Below are 21,207 nucleotides of genomic sequence, written 5' to 3' on the forward strand. Positions count from 1 at the left end.
CCATTTTTTTTTTTTTTATTTTTAACAAAGGGTGGTTTTCTGTTTAGAAAATAATTTGATAAACAGCTGATTGGTAAGAACAAATATTTCAAATGGTTTAGATTACTAAATACTGATACTCCTTCTTGAGGCACTTATAAAATAATTTTATTCATACACAGTTTCTGGGTACAGTTATCTACATTACTGATTTTGGAATGTATGCCGGGACAATTTGACTGTTTCACCGAAAGTATGTTTTTTTTGTTTTTTGTTTGTTTGTTTGTTTTTTGTAAATCAAATATACTACTCTCTATTTATACCATAAAGGCAGTAGCTCTTAAAGGCTAACATACATGAAAAGACATGTTTACTCAATTTTTGAAAAGGTGTTTTAAAGTTTATTTTAAAAATTTAGAATGCTAGCCTGTTTGCTACATAGAGCCTGATTATGTTAAAGTAGATTTAGGGGAAAAACAAAGAGGTGATCACAATACAGATTTTTGAGGTAGAGTACTTGAAAAAGTAGCCTTATAATTTAAGTAACTCTAATGGTATGTGATAATTGAAAGCAAAGACTTACACAACATTTTTCTGGTTATATTTCAACACGATATCCCAGCATATCCCTTATGTATAGTAAGGCTGAAGACAGCTTATTTGGTTGTATAAAAATGGATTTCTGAAACCAACCAGTAACTTTTTTTCTGCTCAACTGGGTCTTTTAAAGAAGTATTTAGAGATCATTCACAAACTAACAGTAAATGATGTGTTAGTTATGTTTTATATCTTCCATTATTATATCACCTACCTAAAACTCCAGTGATATTCCTCCTCAGGAATATAGAAACAGGCCATTAGTCTTCTGTAAATAGTACAAAATGAAGAGGTGGATATAAAGCCTTATAAAATGTCTAAGAAGTATAGTCTCTACAAAACAACTAATTTTACTTTGGTGTATTTTAATGTAATTAATTTGAGAAGAAAGAAAGGATTACTTAAATTAGAATTTTCTTTCATGTGGAAAGTGTTACAGAATAGTTTCCATGGTGCAAACAAAGTGTAAAAATGGAGTTCATTTTTTATTTATCAGATAAAAAAATAAATTTCATTTTATCATATGAGACTTTATCATATGAACTTTCATTTTTGAAATGATAAAAATTTTTGTTATGAAAATTAAGTATGCTTTTAAATACTTTTCCAACAAAAATCACAATGGATTTGAGATGTTTTAATAAAATTGGTACTGAAATTTTATACAGCTCTTAAAAGGAAAGAAAAAATAATACAGAATATATTTTTCAAATGCCAAACATACTAATTTCCCAATGTTTTTGTTTCATTTTAAATCTTTAAATTGCTGTATTCATTCTTTCTTTGATTAATTTTAGTACCATATTTGGGAACTCATGGTTTTTCATTGCAATTTATCATGTCACATTATATGTTATGCATTTTAATTATTCATGCCATTGTGTTAATTCACATTTCCATGTCTAACTATAAATTTGCTGATTTCTTTCTTTTGTTTCCATCATTATGTGCATTTAATTCATTGAAGAACAAGAAAAATATAACTCTTCCACAAAAGGTAAATATTAACATAACTTTTTAACCATTTAATATTGTTACTTTTAAAAATAATATACAAGAGTTATATAACGGTATTTATTGAAATAATGAGCAAAATTAACAGGTAGCTATTTTCCTGAAATGACTTTGTAGTGTATTTGATATTAATTATTTCATATTCTATGTTTACATCAAAGAGATTACTTTAAAATTAATGTTTTTTTTAAAAAATTATTTAAAATTAATGTTTGTTTTTTTTTTTAATTTATCTACACTGACAACTAGAAAACAACTCTCCTTGGAAAATGACATTTTCTTTGTTTCTGTTTGTTTGCATTCCCCTGCTCTCATAGATAAAAGATTTAATTCTTCTATTCAGGGTGATACCTGGTAAAAGTAGAAAATCTCTGGATTTTACTTTCCAGATAGCAGTAACCTTAGTGAATGTTCTGGCCCTGGCTGCAGTCATACATCTGAGAAGCTGCTGCCTAAATGTTACTTTGGTTTGCCTCAATACTGTTAAAATACCCACTAATTTTATCTTTCTGAGAGTCATAGGAGAGGAAAACCATTCAGCACTTTTGGTCTTTGCACTTGAATTTCAAATAGGTTGCAGGATTCCCCCCACGGTCATATGCTGCCCACACCATTTTCTGTTCAGAGTTGCTGTTGGCCTGATGATTAACTATTTGAACATACGTTTTCAGCTTAATGTGATAAGGTTAATTATATTTAATAATTGTGTAATTCTGTATAATTTAATAAAAGTACATTTTCTCAATATTTGAAAGTGGACTAACGATTGAATTAATTTGTTGTCCATAGTAACAACAAATTAACGCAAAGCTAGTTCTGAAAATAGCATCATTCCTATTTTATGAATAAGGAAACAAGTTTAGAGAGAATATGACATTTGCCCAAACTGCTCTTCAGTAGTAGACTACAAACCCAGATCTTTTTACTTTTGACCTTTTCCACTACATGTTGGTGTATCCTATTTTAGTAAGTACAAATCCCAAATATATTATTTCTCACTCTTAGTGTATCTAGTTATGTGTTATGTATCTCAGTATTACAAAGAGAACATTTTCAGTTACATATTTAATCTGTATTTATAAAAATGTATTTAACAATATTTATATTCAGGCACTATACATATATATTATTCTGGCATAGTGTCTGATATATTAGGCAATACATATATTAATTAAAAATTTAAAAATTCAATGAGATCAAGATGTTTTGGCCATAGATTTTGCATAGATTTCTAGCCATCCTGCATTTTTACGTCAGATATTGGAAACACAACATTAGATTCAGTAGTACAAGAATGACCAATGTAATTTTACTTAAGTGCAGAAAAATGTAGTTGGATTTGCAAGATAAATTTTAGTGTGCTAAAAGTATTAGATTCATATTAGAAATGGCCATGACCTAATTCCTTTATCCAAAAGAAAGAAAAATATAATAATTCTTCATTTAGAGCTCTTTCCATATATATTACTAGGAAAAGCTGTACTTAGCTAAATAAAACAAAACAAAATCCGTAAGTATAACGTAAAGTCTGCATGAAATATGCACATTTAGGGCCTCTCTGCAGAGCATGTCAATTTATGTTTTTATATAGTCAGTGTGTCCTGACTGAGAGGTGTCATCACCCTTCCAAGCATTCCTTGGAAACAGGATGTAGAAATGCCTCACAGAATAGACCTCATTTTTAGAAACAACCAAAGAAGCACATCCCAAAATGCATTCAGCAAGGTATAGGTCAGAAAAAGGATGCTGCGCCTCTTCTTAGGGATTTAAGATGGCACACTTTAGCCACTGAACATGGCTCTCAAAACCTCGAAAGGATAGAAGCAAGCTCAAGAAATTTCATTAAAATCATATTTTAAGCTCACATAGACCAAAAGAAAGGAAGAGTTCACAGCATAGAAATCCCACTTCTGTGAGCTGAAGTTTATCTTTACTGGGATCTCTCTCATTAGAGAATTCAGATTATCGTGAGTAAATCCCGGATAAATGAAGACCAGTACGCAAGATAAGGGGTTCATTAGTCACGGTTTGTTTTTGATTAACTGTAGATGAACTTGTAGGACAACCAGTGGTTCCAGTTTGTCAGGGACTGAGAGTTTTCCCAAGATGCAAGACTTTCAGTGCTAAAACTGGGACACTTCTAAGCAAACAAGAATGGTTGGTTACCCTATAGGGAATCAGTCTATTAATTTTCCAGCATATGTTTGTAAAGTCACATAAAGAGAAGTGTAAAATACTGAAAACATTACTAATGGTAGATAGGCTATATTGAGCACTTACTATATGTCAGTGACTCTACTAAAAGTGTTACATATTTATCTCATTATATTTTCACAACAACCTGAGATCTGACTATTACTATGCTTATTTTCCTGCTGAAAAGTTAAAAGTTAGATTAAAAACTTGGCCCCTTGTCAGTCAGTATTTCATTTTATAAATGATAGAATAGGAAACGAGACAGAAATCCCTCTCCAGGGAACTTGTTCTCATCCACTTTGCTCTGTAGGCTCTTCAACATTCAGACAGCATTTACTGAGTACCTGCTTTGCATGCATCACCACATAATTATAGTAACACATATACAACTGCAAGGAAGGTTTTTTTCACCCCATTTTATTGAAATCAAGGGAAAGAGGTTAAGTTGAATGCCAAAGGTAACAAAGCTGCTGTGAGGCAAAACCAGATTTTGAATCCACAGCCCATGTTCTGTGCCCCACACAATGTTCCTGTAACAATCACCACTCAACACTGGGATTTTGGAGAGGCCCACTTAGTTTTTCCTCCCTTTCCTTATTGATTCAGTTTTGCATCTCTCAGTTAAACCTTCTGCATTTGGCCTGCTCCTCCAATTGACATACAGATAACAAATCCTTTGGCTTGAAAGTTAACAAAGTTAACAAAGATAACACATCCTTTGGCTTGAAAAGTTAACCAAGGAACTATAAATGTTCATAGTACTTTGTTTGCATTTTAACTCCCTCTTTTATGTTGACAGCTTAAAGACCATATCATTTTAGTCTTCACAAACTGCTTTATAGGCCTATTTTAAATTATTCATTCTAAAAGTAAGCCAATTTTTCCCTCTCTGCTACATTTCTTGGACAGTTTTAAAGAGCCCATGAATGTAGTTTGGGGGCATCGAAATAATGATATAAGAAGATCAAAACTGAACCAGAAATTAAATGACTTCAAGGTGAGAAAAAATGTTATTGTCATAATAAATTTATGATTTATATGCCTTTAGATAGAATTTTTTAAATGCATTAAGTTCTTGGCTCTTGGGAGCAATTTTGAATCATAACAAAACACATCATATTATCTTTTCTACAAATATGAATTTCCTTTATCATAATGGTGTGTAATTTATACACATGGATAATGAAAGGCAATTAAAGTAAGTAAATTATTTATAGGAACAAAATAAATAGCATTTTGGTCCTTTTTGCTTCTCTGTTCACTAATAAAATATGTAATAATTATTGTAACTAGATCTTAGAGATTGTAACTAGATCATTAGGATTGTCTCTAATCAACTATATTTTTAAGTACCAGGTTTCTTTAATAAGTTCTCTAATAAGTTAACTTTGCTTTCCTTCTTTAAATGTCAGTAAGAGCAGTTTGAATGCTAAGTTATGCAAACTATATTTTCCGCAAAACTTATGAGCATTAACTTTAGTGGAATTCAAGTAAAGAAGTGAAAAATATTAATTTTGGTAATTTTTTTACAGTTGTATAAATAAAAATTAAGCACATTTCAATAGCGTACTGTGGTTGGGAAACACTCTAAGAACAAATTATGTACTCTTTTTAAAATAAGTAAACCAATTTTTGCATTTTTCAGAATCAGCATTCTTTTAACTGTCATTAAGTAGCAAAGGTCTCAGTTTTATTTACATTTTTATTATTAGTGGTAGATGCATATTGGGCCAGGTGAATCATTTTCTGTTATTGTGTGTTAAGATTTTGAAAATACAAGTTTCTTAATATTCCTGGGCATTGCTTCTCCTGAACACTTATTATGAATCTTTAAGAATATTTACTCATAATATTTAGAGCTCTATTAGGAAAAGTAATTTATCCATTTCTTTTTTTTTTTTTTTTGCATAATCTCATGAGTATATTGTCATTCTAGCCTTCTCTTTAAACTTCAGGAATCCAGAGGGTTAAGCAGATTGATTAGAAAAATTCAGAAGTAATGCTTTTGACCCTGTTTTCCCATTTGGTGATTCAGATGTGTTTATTTATAGTATCACAGGCTTTTAAAGCTTCAAAGGCTTTAACACATATTAACCAAGACGCAACTTGGAAGAGAGACCTAATTGAGGGAGAATGGATGTCTAACCATGAACCCATGAACGGGCTCTTTGATATATTTTCTCTGAAGTTGTATATGTTCCCCAAATATTGTAAAACACAGGAAAAGACTTTCAAAAATCAAATTGAATTTAGCAGAATTGTGCCAATCAAGTCTTTCAGGATAGATTCTGGATCCATTAGTATTATTGGAGTAATGAGAAATTATGGCTAAATATTTTAGATATCACTTGGTATAAACAACATGACTTCCTCTGTGATTGGTTTTGTTATCCCCCAAAGAAGGCTTAATTACACAGGTTGCTTTTTATAAAAATTGTATTTGAAGCGCATCTTATGGGAGATAGTGTTCACTCTCAAAACCTAAACATGCTTTTAAAAGCTGTTTAACTTTGTGTAACCCTAAAGGACAAGGTATATAACAAATTTTTTTATAAGAGCCTGACTTTCTTACTTGTCAATGACTAGTATTTTCAGTGACACTCTGGGAATTGGCAGTTTTTACATTGAGAAATTATGTCTGGAGTTGGACATCCTGAGCTTCAATTTAGATAGTTCAATGGGCATAAGTACGCTAAAACAGGAGATGGTCTTGTAGTTTTGGCTGCAGTGAGACTTGAGTGATTATATATACAAATTGCCTCTTTCGCCAATGCCAATGTTCAATTTCACTTATCTAAACATAGGAACTTTAAAAAGTCCATAAGGCAATGTGGTATTTTCACTTATGTGTTATTCACTTATTGCATTTTCTGTTTCTCATGCTGGTAGATGTTTATTTTATTGGTAGATGCTGGGTAGATGTTCTTTTATTGTTTACATTATTATAACATAATCCTTAACATCCAAGAGAATTATATAAGACAAAAAGGGAGACTACTTGGAACATTTTTACACTTACAAGTTGAAAGGGGTCGTTTTATTCCAAGAAAATGTGCCCGAACTAGGGCATTTCTATGTAGTCAAAATATTTTAAACATTTAATCTTTATTTATAGTATATATATATATATGTGTCAAAATGTGGAAGTTGGATATGCATTACATCAAAGTTTCTCACTATGTTTGCATGACTCCAAAAATAAGGATCAACATGAAAATAAAACATTGCAGTTGGCCCACAGCATCCATGGTTTCCACGATGGTGGCTTCAACCAACCATGAATCAAAAATCTTTCAGGGAAAAAATGATTGGTTGCATCTGTACTGAATATGTACAGACTATTTTTTTTCTTGTCATTATTCTATAAACAATACAGTATGACAGATTTTTGAGATGTTTTTAAGTCATAAGCCATTTAATAATATGAAAGGGATAGATTTAGAAAAATACATATAGGCACTGTTTGCATGACATTTTCCTTGTATTAGCTCTTATAAGTAACCTAGAGATGAAAGTATATGAGATGGGGTGCTTAGGTAATATACAGATACTATGCCATTTTATATAAGAAACTTGAGAATCCGTGAATTTTGGCACATGTGGTGGGGGGTTCCTGGAATCAATCCTGAACAGATATTTTTTAAATTGGGAAAAGAACATGATAGAAAATAGTGGTGTAAAATACAACTGGTGATTTTTTTTCCTCATAACACCTATAGTAAATTGGCAAATTTTAAAATGCTGGAAATTAGGTAATAAAGCAAGAGACAAAGTCATTGAGATTCCTATTTTTTGCAAATAAGAAAAAATAAATATTTTAACAATACCCTATTGAAATACTATAGAATCATAGACTATAACTGCTGGAGGGTTCTCTGAGCAGTCTCTTCTTTTTTTTTTTGAGGCGGGTCGCTCTGTCCTCCGGGCTGGAGTGCAGTGGCGGATCTCAGCTCACTGCAAAGCTCCGCCTCCAGGTTCACGCCAGTCTCGGCCTCAGCCTCCCGAGTAGCTGGGACTACAGACGCCCGCCACCTCGCCCGGCTAGTTTTTTGTATTTCTTAATAGAGACAGGGTTTCACCATGTTAGCCAGGATGGTCTCGATCTCCTGACCTCGTGATCCGCCCGTCTCGGCCTCCCAAAGTGCTGGGATTACAGGCTTGAGCCACCGCGCCCGGCCCAGTCTCTTCTTTTTACAGATAAAAACTCTGTAATGGAGGGATATATCAGGAATTGATCAAAGGAACATTGAGGAACTGATGAATGGTGATGGATCTAGGGCTGTAATCTATGCCTAGTAATTCCCATTCCTAGGTTCTTACTATTTTGCCACATTTATTCCAGGTATATGCAGAATGCTTATCCACATAAACAATTCCTGTTTCTCTGAAGTCTAAAAAAACTGTGAGCAGAGACTAGTATTGTATTTTTGAATTTTCAAATAAACCATCTTTCTTGATATATTTTAAGACATAGTTTATACCTTAAATATTTAAGATCTGATCTTCCTATTAAGTCTTGGTATAGTCTATATTGATTCAATTAGCTAAACGTTTTTCAGCTTTTCTTGTTAATCTCAGCTCTTTTTATTTTGCTGCAGTCAATAACTGAGACATAGGAGGTGTGTCATTTATATTCCTCAGTCTACCTGACAACTTCCAAATAAGCGGTCATTTATCACTGCCCTTCCTGAGAGATTACTGGAACAAGAATGGGACTGCACTATCATGGAACTCTCATTCTGTTGCTATGCAGCGAATAAGCAGAGACACTAATTTTTTCATTCATAAAATATGATAGCACATCTTAGTTAACTAGACAGGCTTAAATATCCTGTCCAGATGTTATCATGTGTCAACTTTGATACTTATATGAGCTGAACTTGTTAAAAAATAATTTTACATTAATATTTTAATATTATAAAACTTCTACTTATTTCTGTCCTTTTACAGTCATATTTCATCTAATGCTTGAAAATATTAGGAGGTTTACCAGTATATTTATATAAATTATTTTTTGCCTACAAACACAAACATTTGAAATTTCAAATTCATTTTAATTTCAAGCAGCATAGAGAGAAATGTGAAAGATTTAAGGAATTTTGAGATCCAAATTTATTTATTTATTTTTATTATTATTATTATACTTTAAGTTCTAGGGTACATGTGCATAACGTGCAAGTTTGTTACATATGTATACTTGTGCCATGTTGGTGTGCTGCACCCATCAACTCGTCAGCACCCATCAACTTGTCACTTACATCAGGTTTAACTCCCAATGCAATCCCTCCCCCCACCCCCCTCCCCATAATAGGCCCCCGGTGTGTGATGTTCCCCTTCCCGAGTCCAAGTGATCTCATTGTTCAGTTCCCACCTATGAGTGAGAACATGCAGTGTTTGATTTTCTGTTCTTGGCAATAGTTTGCTGAGAACGATGGTTTCCAGCTACATCCATGTCCCTACAAAGGACACATACTCATCCTTTTTTATGGCTGCGTAGTATTCCATGGTGTATATGTGCCACATTTTCTTAATCCAGTCTGTCACTGATGGACATTTGGGTTGATTCCAAGTCTTTGCTATTGTGAATAGTGCCGCAATAAACATACGTGTGCATGTGTCTTTATAGCAGCATGATTTATAATCCTTTGGGTATGTACCTAGTAATGGGATGGCTGGGTCATATGGTACTTCTAGTTCTAGATCCTTGAGGAATCGCCATACTGTTTTCTATAATGGTTGAACTAGTTTACAATCCCACTAACAGTGTAAAAGTGTTCCTATTTCTCCACATCCTCTCCAGCACCTGTTGTTTCCTGACTTTTTAATGATCACCATTCTAACTGGTGTGAGATGGTATCTCATTGTGGATTTGATTTGCATTTCTCTGATGGCCAGTGATGATGAGCATTTTTTCATGTGTCTGTTGGCTGTATGAATGTCTTCTTTTGAGAACTGTCTGTTCATATCCTTTGCCCACTTTTTGATGGGGTTGTTTGTTTTTTTCTTCTAAATTTGTTTGAGTTCTTTGTAGGTTCTGGATATTAGCCTTTTATCAGATGAGTAGATTGCAAAAATTTTCTCCCATTCTGTAGGTTGCCTGTTCACTCTGATGGTAGTTTCTTTTGCTGTGCAGAAGCTCTTTAGTTTAATTAGATCCCATTTGTCAATTTTGGCTTCTGTTGCCATTGCTTTTGGTGTTTTAGACATGAAGTCCTTGCCCATGCCTATTTCCTGAATGGTATTACCTAGGTTTTCTTCTAGGGTTTTTATGGTATTAGGTCTAACATTTAAGTCTCTAATCCATCTTGAATTAATTTTCGTATAAGGAGTAAGGAAAGGATCCAGTTTCAGCTTTCTACTTATGGCTAGCCAATTTTCCCAGCACCATTTATTAAATAGGGAATCCTTTCCCCATTTCTTGTTTTTCTCAGGTTTGTCAAAGATCAGATGGCTGTAGATGTGTGGTATTACTTCTGAGGACTCTGTTCTGTTCCATTGGTCTATATCTCTGTGTTGGTACCAGTACCATGCTGTTTTGGTTATTGTAGCTTTGTAGTATAGTTTGAAGTCAGGTAGCGTGATGCCTCCAGCTTTGTTCTTTTAACTTAGGATTGTCTTGGAGATGCGGGCTCTTTTTTGGTTCCATATGAACTTTAAAGCAGTTTTTTTCCAATTCTGTGAAGACACTCATTGGTAGCTTGATGGGGATGGCATTGAATCTGTAAATTACCTTGGGCAGTATGGCCATTTTCACGATATTGATTCTTCCTATCCATGAGCATGGTATGTTCTTCCATTTGTTTGTGTCCTCTTTTATTTCACTGAGCAGTGGTTTGTAGTTCTCCTTGAAGAGGTCCTTTACATCCCTTGTAAGTTGGATTCCTAGGTATTTTATTCTCTTTGAAGCAATTGTGAATGGAAGTTCATTCCTGATTTGGCTCTCTGTTTGTCTGTTACTGGTGTATAAGAAAGCTTGTGATTTTTGCACATTAATTTTGTATCCTGAGACTTTGCTGAAGTTTCTTATCAGCTTAAGGAGATTTTGGGCTGAGACAATGGGGTTTTCTAAATATACAATCATGTCATCTGCAAACAGGGACAATTTGACTTCTTCTTTTCCTAACTGAATACCCTTGATTTCTTTCTCTTGCCTAATTGCCCTAGCCAGAACTTCCAACACTATGTTGAATAGGAGTGGTGAGAGAGGGCATCCCTGTCTTGTGCCAGTTTTCAAAGGGAATTTTTCCAGTTTTTGCCCATTCAGTATGATATTGGCTGTGGGTTTGTCATAAATAGCTCTTATTATTTTGAGATACGTTTCGTCAATACCGAATTTATTGAGCGTTTTTAGCATGAAGGGCTGTTGAATTTTGTCAAAGGCCTTTTCTGCATCTATTGAGATAATCATGTGGTTTTTGTCTTTGGTTCTGTTTATATGCTGGATTATGTTTATTGATTTGCATATGTTGAACCAGCCTTGCATCCCAGGGATGAAGCCAACTTGATCATGGTGGATAAGCTTTTTGATGTGCTGCTGGATCCGGTTTGCCAATGTTTTATTGAGGATTTTTGCATCGATGTTCATCAGGGATATTGGTCTAAAATTCTCTTTTTTTGTTGTGTCTCTGCCAGGCTTTGGTATCAGGATGATGTTGGCCTCATAAAATGAGTTAGGGAGGATATTAAATTTATAAATAATATTTTAAATATATTAATGCAAGTTTAAATTATAATGGTCCTAAATTACATATAACTATAAATTTACGATATTTTAAAGCAAATTACAAATATGTGATAAGTCAAAGAGGTTTCCTAGAAAATTACATTATATCTATGAAGGATGTTATATTATAGAAATTTTTAAATGATGGATTAGGGAAGATTTTTAAAGGATTTTTGAGGGCATTTTTTAGAGTAATAGGCCTTTTAATAATACGAAAGGGACAGATCTAGAAAAATGCATATAGGACAAACAAGATTATTGAATGATTTTAGTTTCTTCATAGATTTGTTAAAGATCATTGATAACACTCAGTTAGGAATCCTTAGCAAAGAATTTGAAAAGAAAAGTAGTTATTTTAATATCTCTATTTTTAATACTAATACTTTCCATTTGAAAATTGTGATAATTACCGTACTTTGTAGATTGTATTTGCTTTTCTTATCTTGCATACTCCAATCAGATTCTTTCTTGTTGAGCTTTAGAAGACAAGAAATTATTTCACAAATACGGTTTTCATTTAACTCTTAAAAATAAGTTTCAGTTTTATACTTTCTTAATTTTAGCATTGAATTGATTTGTGACATACATAGATTAATTATTTAAAAAAACCACAGCTTGGAAAGAACAATGTATTTAAAGTTGGAATAAGTAAAATGGATCTTGTTCAATATATACATTTTTGTAAACTAATATGTGCTTTTAGAAAATACCATTTTTTAAAACATAAGACACATAATTCAGTTTGTACCTTATAGTGAAATATTTCAACCCTTCAAACCCATTTTTATAAAATTACAATATTACATCTGAGGAACTAGGATACATACATTTTTGATATATAATCACAAAATCTATAATTAATGCTGAAATACAGTCTATAGTAAATATCCTTATCTTTTGACTTTATTATGCATAAGCTAAATTTTCATTAAAAAACTAAATGAAATTGCATGGTAATTATATTTCTTGTAAGAAATGAGAGGTATTATTTAGCTCTTGATTATGTGGCATTTATGAAATTTTTAAAAATAAAAATCCCATAGCCTCCCAGTTTTAAATGTTTTATAAAGAAATAGCAACTGGCATTTTAATGATTTAGTTAGTTTACAATACTGTTAACGTTCAGAATGTTCCTAAAATGTGAATGTAATGCTAGGATTTGTGGGATAATTGGAAAATATTTTATTTACTATTTTAGTTTTGCTGTTGGGTTTAAAATTGTTAAAATAATATAAAAATTTTAATGATAGTAGTCTTTTTTTAAAGGAAGATATTTTAACTGAGTTACAGTTAATTTTACTTATACTAAGATACTAGAGAGACAATCACCTTTCAATTAACTTTTACTCGTTACTACTATTCTCCACATAAATAATATAACTTATTGGAATAATGCCTTCTTGTTCAAATTTGTGGTGATTATCTTATTTTCTAAATTCGTCTTAATATTTGGCTCAACACATCTGTAATCCAGAAATAATGTCATTTTATTCTAGATATATAGTTGAAAAATAAAAATGGAAATCATGTAAGATCTTTAGCAAAGTTAGAGAATCTCCACGTTTACACTGAAGATTTTTCAGTGATTTTGAAAAAACTTTTACTGAAGCACAATAACTTGTATAAACAGTTATTTCAGAATATGCACTAAGGCACATGTCACTGGGAAATAATGAAAAGTACTACAAAAATGTGTGTGATATTATGTAATTATCTGGCTTTTTGCTAAGAGTAAATAATTGTAAGCTATTGGCATTTTGGTTTTGTTGCTGGAATCCAAGAGCAAGCGGTGAGGATAGCGTAGCAACTACATCTTTGATGGAGAGTCAAGGGAGTCTACTCATTATTTTGAATAATAATGTTAATTTGGAGATTATTTTTTACTTTCACAGATTAAATAAGGTCAGTTTTAACTTCATTGGGAATAAATATAGTATAGTAATGATTTGAGGGAGGTAAATGAAATAATTTAGAACCATTTTTAGATTCATTTTAGTTATGTTACCACTGTCTTTTTATGATTTAGTTTTACATTTTGCAAATAAAGATTTAAGTGCAGCCATAGCATAAGCTAAGTAATCCTATTAATGTTTAGAGAAATGAAGTTTTGTCCTAGCAAGATTCAGTCCCTAGATCTGTGTCAGACTGCTCCTGGCCAGTAGCTATTGGGAGATAATTATCAGTGTCTAAGTAACCATCTACCCTGAAAATTACATGGCACTAAAAGATTGCAAAGCTGTGGGCTGATCAGTGTCAACATAGTTTTAAGCAAAGTTAATATTATTTTATGAGAATAGTTAAGCTAACACCATTTAAGTCTGTTTTTATTGCAAATTGAGATTGTTTTGAGTTGCTTTAAGCTTTAATTATAGAGCAGAACTAAATTTGCAGTCCATTTGACTTACTCAAAACTCAAAGCAAAGTAATGAATTTCTGAATCACATTTCTCAAGCTCTCCAATGAACTATCCTGTAATGGTAACAATAGTCACAATTTATTATCTCTGAAGTCAACATTATTAAAGCAGGGGTGTATCGTTGCTTAGTTTGCATAACTAAGGGTTGTTAGGGATTTGAGATTGGTTATCTACTGAATTGAAACAAAGTGAAACATTTTATAATTTAGTGCTAAAAGTATGATTAAAACACTTAGCCACAAATTCCAAATTTTATTATCTCTTGTGCTATTGGTCTGCACTTGAACACAATAAAAGTTACAGATTGATTTCTTTTTTTAAAGTATGTGTTGGCGTTTTATAATCAAGGATAGTAGGCCACATTTAGTCATTGCAATGGAGAAAATTGTCAGCAAATGCCTTTATGAACTCCTTGTAAGAGATAAAATCAGCAGCCAAGTCAATCAGACATGTCAACATTTCCATTAACTCATAAACCATTGGTCTCTTGGCAAAAGCTCCCAGTACATCAGTCACCAATAAACAATTTTCCATACACATACATGTGTGTGCACTCACACACACACAGCCCTATCACTTAAAAATCTGAACACTTGTTGCAGAAGTTGAGTTGTCTGGGAAGTTGGTAAATGTTGTATAAAGTAAACATAGGTCTCATACAACATAAGTATAAGCTTTTGAATCGTTTACCCTACACATGACTGTACCTTAGCTGTTTCTTTCTCTTTCATTTGTAAAAATGCAAAATTTAAAGGCAGGGTTTTGAAGTGATGTTGCTGATGGTAGATTCTAACTTAGAACAATTCATACTTTATCAAAGGCTGCAATTCTTGCCCTCCTGTGCTACTTAGGAGGTTGATAAAAGCTTAAAAGCATTCTTTACGTATTATAAATTAAAGGGCTAAAAGTCATGTATTCGTTTTCAAACTTACAAATTTTATGTATGTGGTCCAGATATAGCCGTAAGAAATAGCGAGCTAATCTTTTAGTAAGTCCATTTTAAGGACTGACAAAGTCATGAGAAGCCACTGACAGAAATTAACGATTTATAAGAATGCCTCAGTAAAGTAGATACTTATTAATTAAAGCAATTTTTAGGTGACTACTGTTAGCCGAGGGTGTTAAGTGGGTGTGTGCATGCATGTAAGCATGTGCATATATGTGTGATGTTTTAAGTATGCATACTTGTTTTCTCTATATATGTACATGCAACAAACAGTTGTTTAAATTGAAAACATATTTTTACAATTAAATTTGGTTTCACATAATCATTTATGAAGGAAATTGAAAATATGTCATATAAAATCAAGAAATAAAGTGTATTTTGTTACTAACATTTACATTCCCCATTCTATGTAATTTGAATCATGTTCATCTTTAGATTAACAGTTGCTAGTACTGTGTATTCTGCATTTTGTTTAATTTATTAATCATGTGTTATTTCTAAATTTTATTTAATTGAAGTCATTTCAAAAGCATTGAAATCTTAAACCATTCAGTTCCTGAAAGGTTCTTCATGTGTTTTAATAGGCTTCCATTATGTGTTTTTGCAGCAAGCTTAGTAGTGGAGGAGCGAACAAGACAGATGAAAATGAAAGTGCATCGATTTAAGCAGACAACAGGGTCTGGTTCTAGTCAAGAACTTGATCGCGAGCAGTATTCCAAGGTAAAATTAGTAGTATCCAACAAATAGTTTCCCTTTTAAAAATGTGTAGTGTCTATACCAGACAGGATTAGAAAGCACCGAATTATATAAGAAAAGGTATCATTTGGGCCGGGCGCAGTAGTTCATGCCTATAATCCCAGCACTTTGGAAGGCCAAGGTGGGCACATCACCTAAAGTCAGAAGTTCAAGACCAGCCTGGCCAACATGGTTAAACCCCGTCTCTACTGAAAAATACAAAAATTAGCCAGGCGTGGTGGTGTGCGCCTGTAATCCCAGCTACTTGGGAGGCTGAGGCAGGAGAATCCCTTGAACCTGGAAGGCAGAAGTTGCAGTGAGCTGAGATCACACCACTGCACACCAGCCTGGGTGACAGAGCGAGACTCCATCTAAAAAAAAAAAAAAAAAATAAGAAAAGGTATCATTAAATAATAGTCCTGCATCATAATTTCTACCAAAGCCGGAAAAAAAACCCTCTTTCCTCTTGATATTTTCATATGATATAACTTCATTGAAATATTAACTTGGATTTGATTTTTTTCTAAAAATATATAAATATTTGATATTAAAATCATTGATGATTGATTAGCATTAGTCAAATTCACATAAATAAGCAAGATATATGAAGCCATTTTGTTGCTTGAACATCATTTAAATATTGCATTTAAGATATTAAGGTATATATTTATAGTCTTAAATACAACTTTGGATTGATATTTGACTATTGATATTTGTGAATGATAAAAATTATGTAATATGAGATTTCTTATTGCTCTGTCTTTAGTAAGAAAAGTAACTGATTTCAAACTTCTAGAAACTGAAATTTACACAGTTTTAAGTGCCAATAAGCATTTAATTTTTATTTCAATAATATTTTCTAAGGAAACACTAAGGAGTTTATAAACTGCTAACATCTGATAATTTTAAATAAAATAGCATAGATTTTTGTTCTTTATAAAGTAATTTCAAATATATTATCTGGTTTATTTAAAAGCCTTTTTTCTTTATAGAATACTACAAAAGTAGCAGCAGCCATTATAGGTCGACCTTTGTTGTAATTTAATATCACCAAACTCTTTTGGAAGTAATAAGCTATTAGAAATCAAAAGTAAATAAAGCTACACTAAATTAATATTATTAGCTTGAAATATGGACCTAGAAAAACCTACTTATTTTTAAGCAGTGGAAGTGGTTCATTATCTTTCCAGATATTCTGTGACTAAAAAAAAAAAGAGGTAGCTACAAAATATGATTTATCACCAGGACTGCCATAGAGGCATGTGTGTTTGATACAGTCTATCACTTTATGTGTTAGGTTAGATGCAGAAGGGCTTCCAAATGATACAGTGCGGAGGGTCACTGTGATTGGTGATGCCCAACTCCCTAAGAGTCTTACCAAAAAAATAGTAAGCAAAGTAACTTGATGTCCCATAGTATTGGCTATTTCAGCTCTGTGCAGATTTATCTTCTCTGCAACTTGTTATTTATGGTATTATCACCTAATCAGCCTATTTATCTGTCTTCATAGATATCATCATTGTTTTTGTTTTCTTACTACAAATGCAGTTTGAATTAGACGGCAGGGTAATTTGGGGTTTTATTTTCCCTCTACAGTTGGATGCAGTTATTTGAAAGTTTCTTTAAACTGGAAATGCTCCTTTTAAGCTGACAGTTTTTATCAGTTTCTTAGCTTTATTTCAAAAGATGAGGTCAAATAGAACAGCAAGGAGAGGTAGAGCCAGTATAGGAAACAAGAAAGAGGCAAGTAAAGAATCAGGGTAAGATACTGAAAGCCTTTCTGGATCATCCTGAGCTGGGACTCTAATCATTAATTAGTCGATCCAAAAAATCAATGAAATGAAGTACTCAGAAGTCTAAACCCCCACTAATAGTCATAGTAAACCAAAGGTAGGTGTATCTTGTTTGGCAGACTCCAAATTCTCTGACTCATAACATTAAAAACTTGAAAATACCTCAAAATCTACTCCAGCTCACTTATTTACCAAATTTATGAAAACTGGGGCTCAGAAGCAAAGAGGTAATTTATTAAAATTTGTATTAAAATTAGTAGAGCCTGTCTGTATAGTGAAGAGGCCTAGAACAATGGATTTGGGACTTAGGGAATGACTTTGTTCTACTTATATCATTGAAATGAACACATTACTCTAGGTTCCCATGTGGCTTTCAATTTACATAAAAATTAAATTAGCATATTCTGTCTTTCCTCCCTCCTTTGCACAGGCACCCTTTTTCCTTTCCTCTCTCTTATTGTATTTGAATATTTTAAAACCTATTACTTTCAGATATAGTACTATGACTCTTACTGAATAGATACTACTATGTTAAATAAAATTATAATAGCTAAATATGAGATCAAAGTTATGGTAGCTTTAAAAACTTGTAAGAATATAGGATAGGAAATTATATAAGATAAAATAAATGATTAACGTTTTCTTATATGTCAAGTAGAAGATAAAATACTCTCCACATCTCTAATATTTATATTATATACTAACACAATAGAATTTTTTGTTTTCAGTAGCCATTTTTGTTAATTCAAACCTTTTGCATATACTTGAGAAATTATCTTTTTCATTTTTATTATTTTACATCACGTATTTTATAACTATTTTACAAAGATCTATTTTATGGCTATAATTAAGAGCCAGTATTGGCACAAATTTTATATTGATTAAATTTTGAACCTTAGTCTTTTACTGACTCTTTTTTAGTATCTTAATCCATTTGACATTTTGGATGAAGCTACAAACCTTAGTTGAAATTTATACCAAGCAGAAGTTAGTTAACCATTCTCAGAATACTTTTAATCAACCACTAGTAGAGCTGGACTTTTTTCAGGGCAAAACATTGTCAGACAGTTATAATTCCTGAGATGCTTCTTGAAACCTAGTACCTCTTTTAGAAGATTAAATGACCCTAACATCCATCCTGAGTAAGGAATTAGCACTAACTTTGCTTTTGAAAAAGCACAATGATGCTGCTTAGGTATCCTTGAAATGTGTCACCATTCTATTTTTTTATTGGTGTTATACAGAGTTGCATGCCTTAATGATGAAGTGAAATTCATAATAAGGAAGTGAAATCACATTTAGGCACTCACAATTTAAAGAATGTTTATGTTTCTGTAACCCAGGAACAGCAACCAAGAGTGATGTGATGGGTTTTGTAGGTAGCTGAAGAGTGTTTATTATTACTTACTTCTAAGAATAGTAGTATTTTATTATTTCTCTCACATCAATGACTTATTTTCCCTCTGTAGGATTGGTATAAATTCCTCCTGAGGAATTATGTTCTTCAAAATATATTTTATGTATTTGCATTAAAATATTAAATTGTTACATTTGAAATTTAACAGATCATGCCTGATGAAATTCAAAGTGATTAAAATGTTAACATATTAAATAGTTAAAAGTGAATATAAAAGTATTTCACTTTCTTCAAATAATCAATGTGATTAAAACTGTGATATCATATCAGAATGATAGATTGTTCTTTATCTCAATGTAGAACAATTTATTATGGCATAATTTTTGAAATCCCTTTTTGTCCACTTTCTGGAATAAGCAAGGTCTGTATACAAAAAGGTTGAAGAAAAGGTGGCTTAAGTAAAGCCATCTTTTGGCTTATTTCCAACTAAAAATACTTTAGTTGGAAAAATATTTTCATATACATTCACATACCTATATGCTTTAGTGTACATTGCTTAATATTGTCAAATATCAAATAAGGGGAGCATTTGCTCTGGGTGTCAGCACAATACTGACACCTAGAACAGAGAATATTTTATGTTCTGTCATGGGCAAGGTATCATTCCAATACATTTGGAAACTATAATTACATAGCATCTCTCTTTTAGCACAGTGTTTCAGAAAACCAACAATATAGGAGTTGTGTTTGTAATGCAGCAACAGTGTTAAATTCAGGTTTTACTCTGTAAACATAATTGAATTTTTAGCACATATACCTGTAAACTGAAAACAGATCTGATTAAAATGAATTGTGTCAGTCAGAATCATGTTATTAAATATAACTGATTTTGCTGGTAAACCATATTGTCACATTGCTTTCAGTACATTATCTTAAATCACATTAATTTTAGATCAAACATGAAATCATATAAATATAGCTCAGTTTAGATACAATAACATATATGAATTTCCTTTAAATTCTAATTTGGCATATGACCTTGAGAGATAAATCACACAGTTATGAAAAATCCTTGGGAAAAATAATTGTATATATATCCTATATATTGGGAATTATTTTCATGTCTGATATGAAATTATTTTACGAACACATACACATGAGAGGCAAAGAAATGAAACTCACATTCAGGAAGGCCAAGGCGGGTGGATTGCCTGAGCTCAGGAGTTTAAGATCAGCCTGGGTAACACGGTAAAACCCCATCTCTACTAAAATACAAAAAACTAGCCAGGTGTGGCAGCCTGCGCCTGTAGTCCCAGCTACTTGGGAGGCTGAGGCAGGAGAATTGCTTGAATCTGGGAGGCAGAGGTTGGAGTGAGCCAAGATCACGTCACTGCACTCCACCCTGAGCAACAGGGGAGAATGTGTCTCCAAAAACAAAAACAAAACTCACATTTAAATGTTTCAATCGTAAACTACTCTCATATAAGAAATTATTGAATAAACATGAGACCTTTCTCTAGGATAATTTTTTAAGTGTTATTGTCTAATCTTCTTTTTAGTACATATAGACCCAGGTTGTAGCATCAGTTAATTTAGTATGTTTTGGCAAGATAGTTCAAATTCATTAAAATTCCTCTGACATGGAACATCACAAAGGATAGATGACTTTTTCTACAGATTTAATAAACATTTGATATTTTCATACTTAATTTCTCATAAATCTAAAATTAATTGCTTGCGAAAAAACAAACACCCATATGTTATTTTGTTTTACAAAAGAAGTTATAGTATCTTACCTTCCAGTATCTAAGAGAACTACTTACATTTTAGGTATCTTTCAGTTATTTATAGTTATGTAACCTATTTATTACAATTATAACATGTATATAAATAATATGTAATACATAAGCTATTCACTGTGTGATTCATCACAATAAGACAGTGAAGTAGAAATAAGAGTAGATAATTGCTTTGACAGCTTTGCGTATTTTAATCTTTTACTTGATTCCTAAAATTTTAGGCAATGAATATCAGAGACAAATTTAAAGACATCTTTGAATATAAGATATAACGTACAATGAAATTTTAATAGGGATCCAGTATTCTAATTTTGATACTAAGTTAGGTTAAATCTGAAACCGTCTAATGAAGCCATAGTAGAAAGGTAAAGACCAGTCACTACCTCTTTACTCAGTCTGTATCAGGCCTTGTTTTTGAAAAGTTATATATTTTTAAGAAATGTTAGACACTATAATGTCTTGCCAAGTATTTAACTAAATTGACTAGTTTCAGAAAGTATCAAAAAGTATGTACAGATGGAACCAGTCTATACAGGTCAAGTATCCCTTACTCAAAATGCTTGGGACCAGAGGTGTTTGATATTTTGGATTTTTTTTTCATATTTTGGTATATTTGTACCATATACATTGTATATTTTCCAGTTGAGCATCC

General features: G+C 32.2%; 1 protein-coding gene across 50 annotated transcripts in view; it reads left to right on the forward strand.

Annotated features, from left to right (window-relative positions):
• The window catches only part of RIMS1 (regulating synaptic membrane exocytosis 1), a 492,346-nt gene that overhangs the window by 382,660 nt on the left and 88,479 nt on the right, over nucleotides 1–21,207 (forward strand). For 21 of the 50 annotated variants that reach the window (XM_009205497.4, XM_009205487.4, XM_009205494.4 and 18 more), the window contains one exon: nucleotides 15,479–15,591. The exons of 15 other annotated variants lie outside the window; for them this stretch is intronic. In XM_009205497.4, the coding sequence (XP_009203761.2) occupies nucleotides 15,479–15,591 (113 nt within the window). Of the gene's footprint in view, nucleotides 1–1,543; nucleotides 1,574–15,478; nucleotides 15,592–21,207 lie in introns of all 50 variants that reach the window. 14 more of the 50 variants (XM_017958010.3, XM_021937432.2, XM_021937427.2 and 11 more) reach the window with 1 other exon arrangement.

The sequence above is a fragment of the Papio anubis genome, chromosome 6 (genome assembly GCF_008728515.1).
Source record: "Papio anubis isolate 15944 chromosome 6, Panubis1.0, whole genome shotgun sequence".
NCBI classification, from domain to species: domain Eukaryota; kingdom Metazoa; phylum Chordata; class Mammalia; order Primates; family Cercopithecidae; genus Papio; species Papio anubis.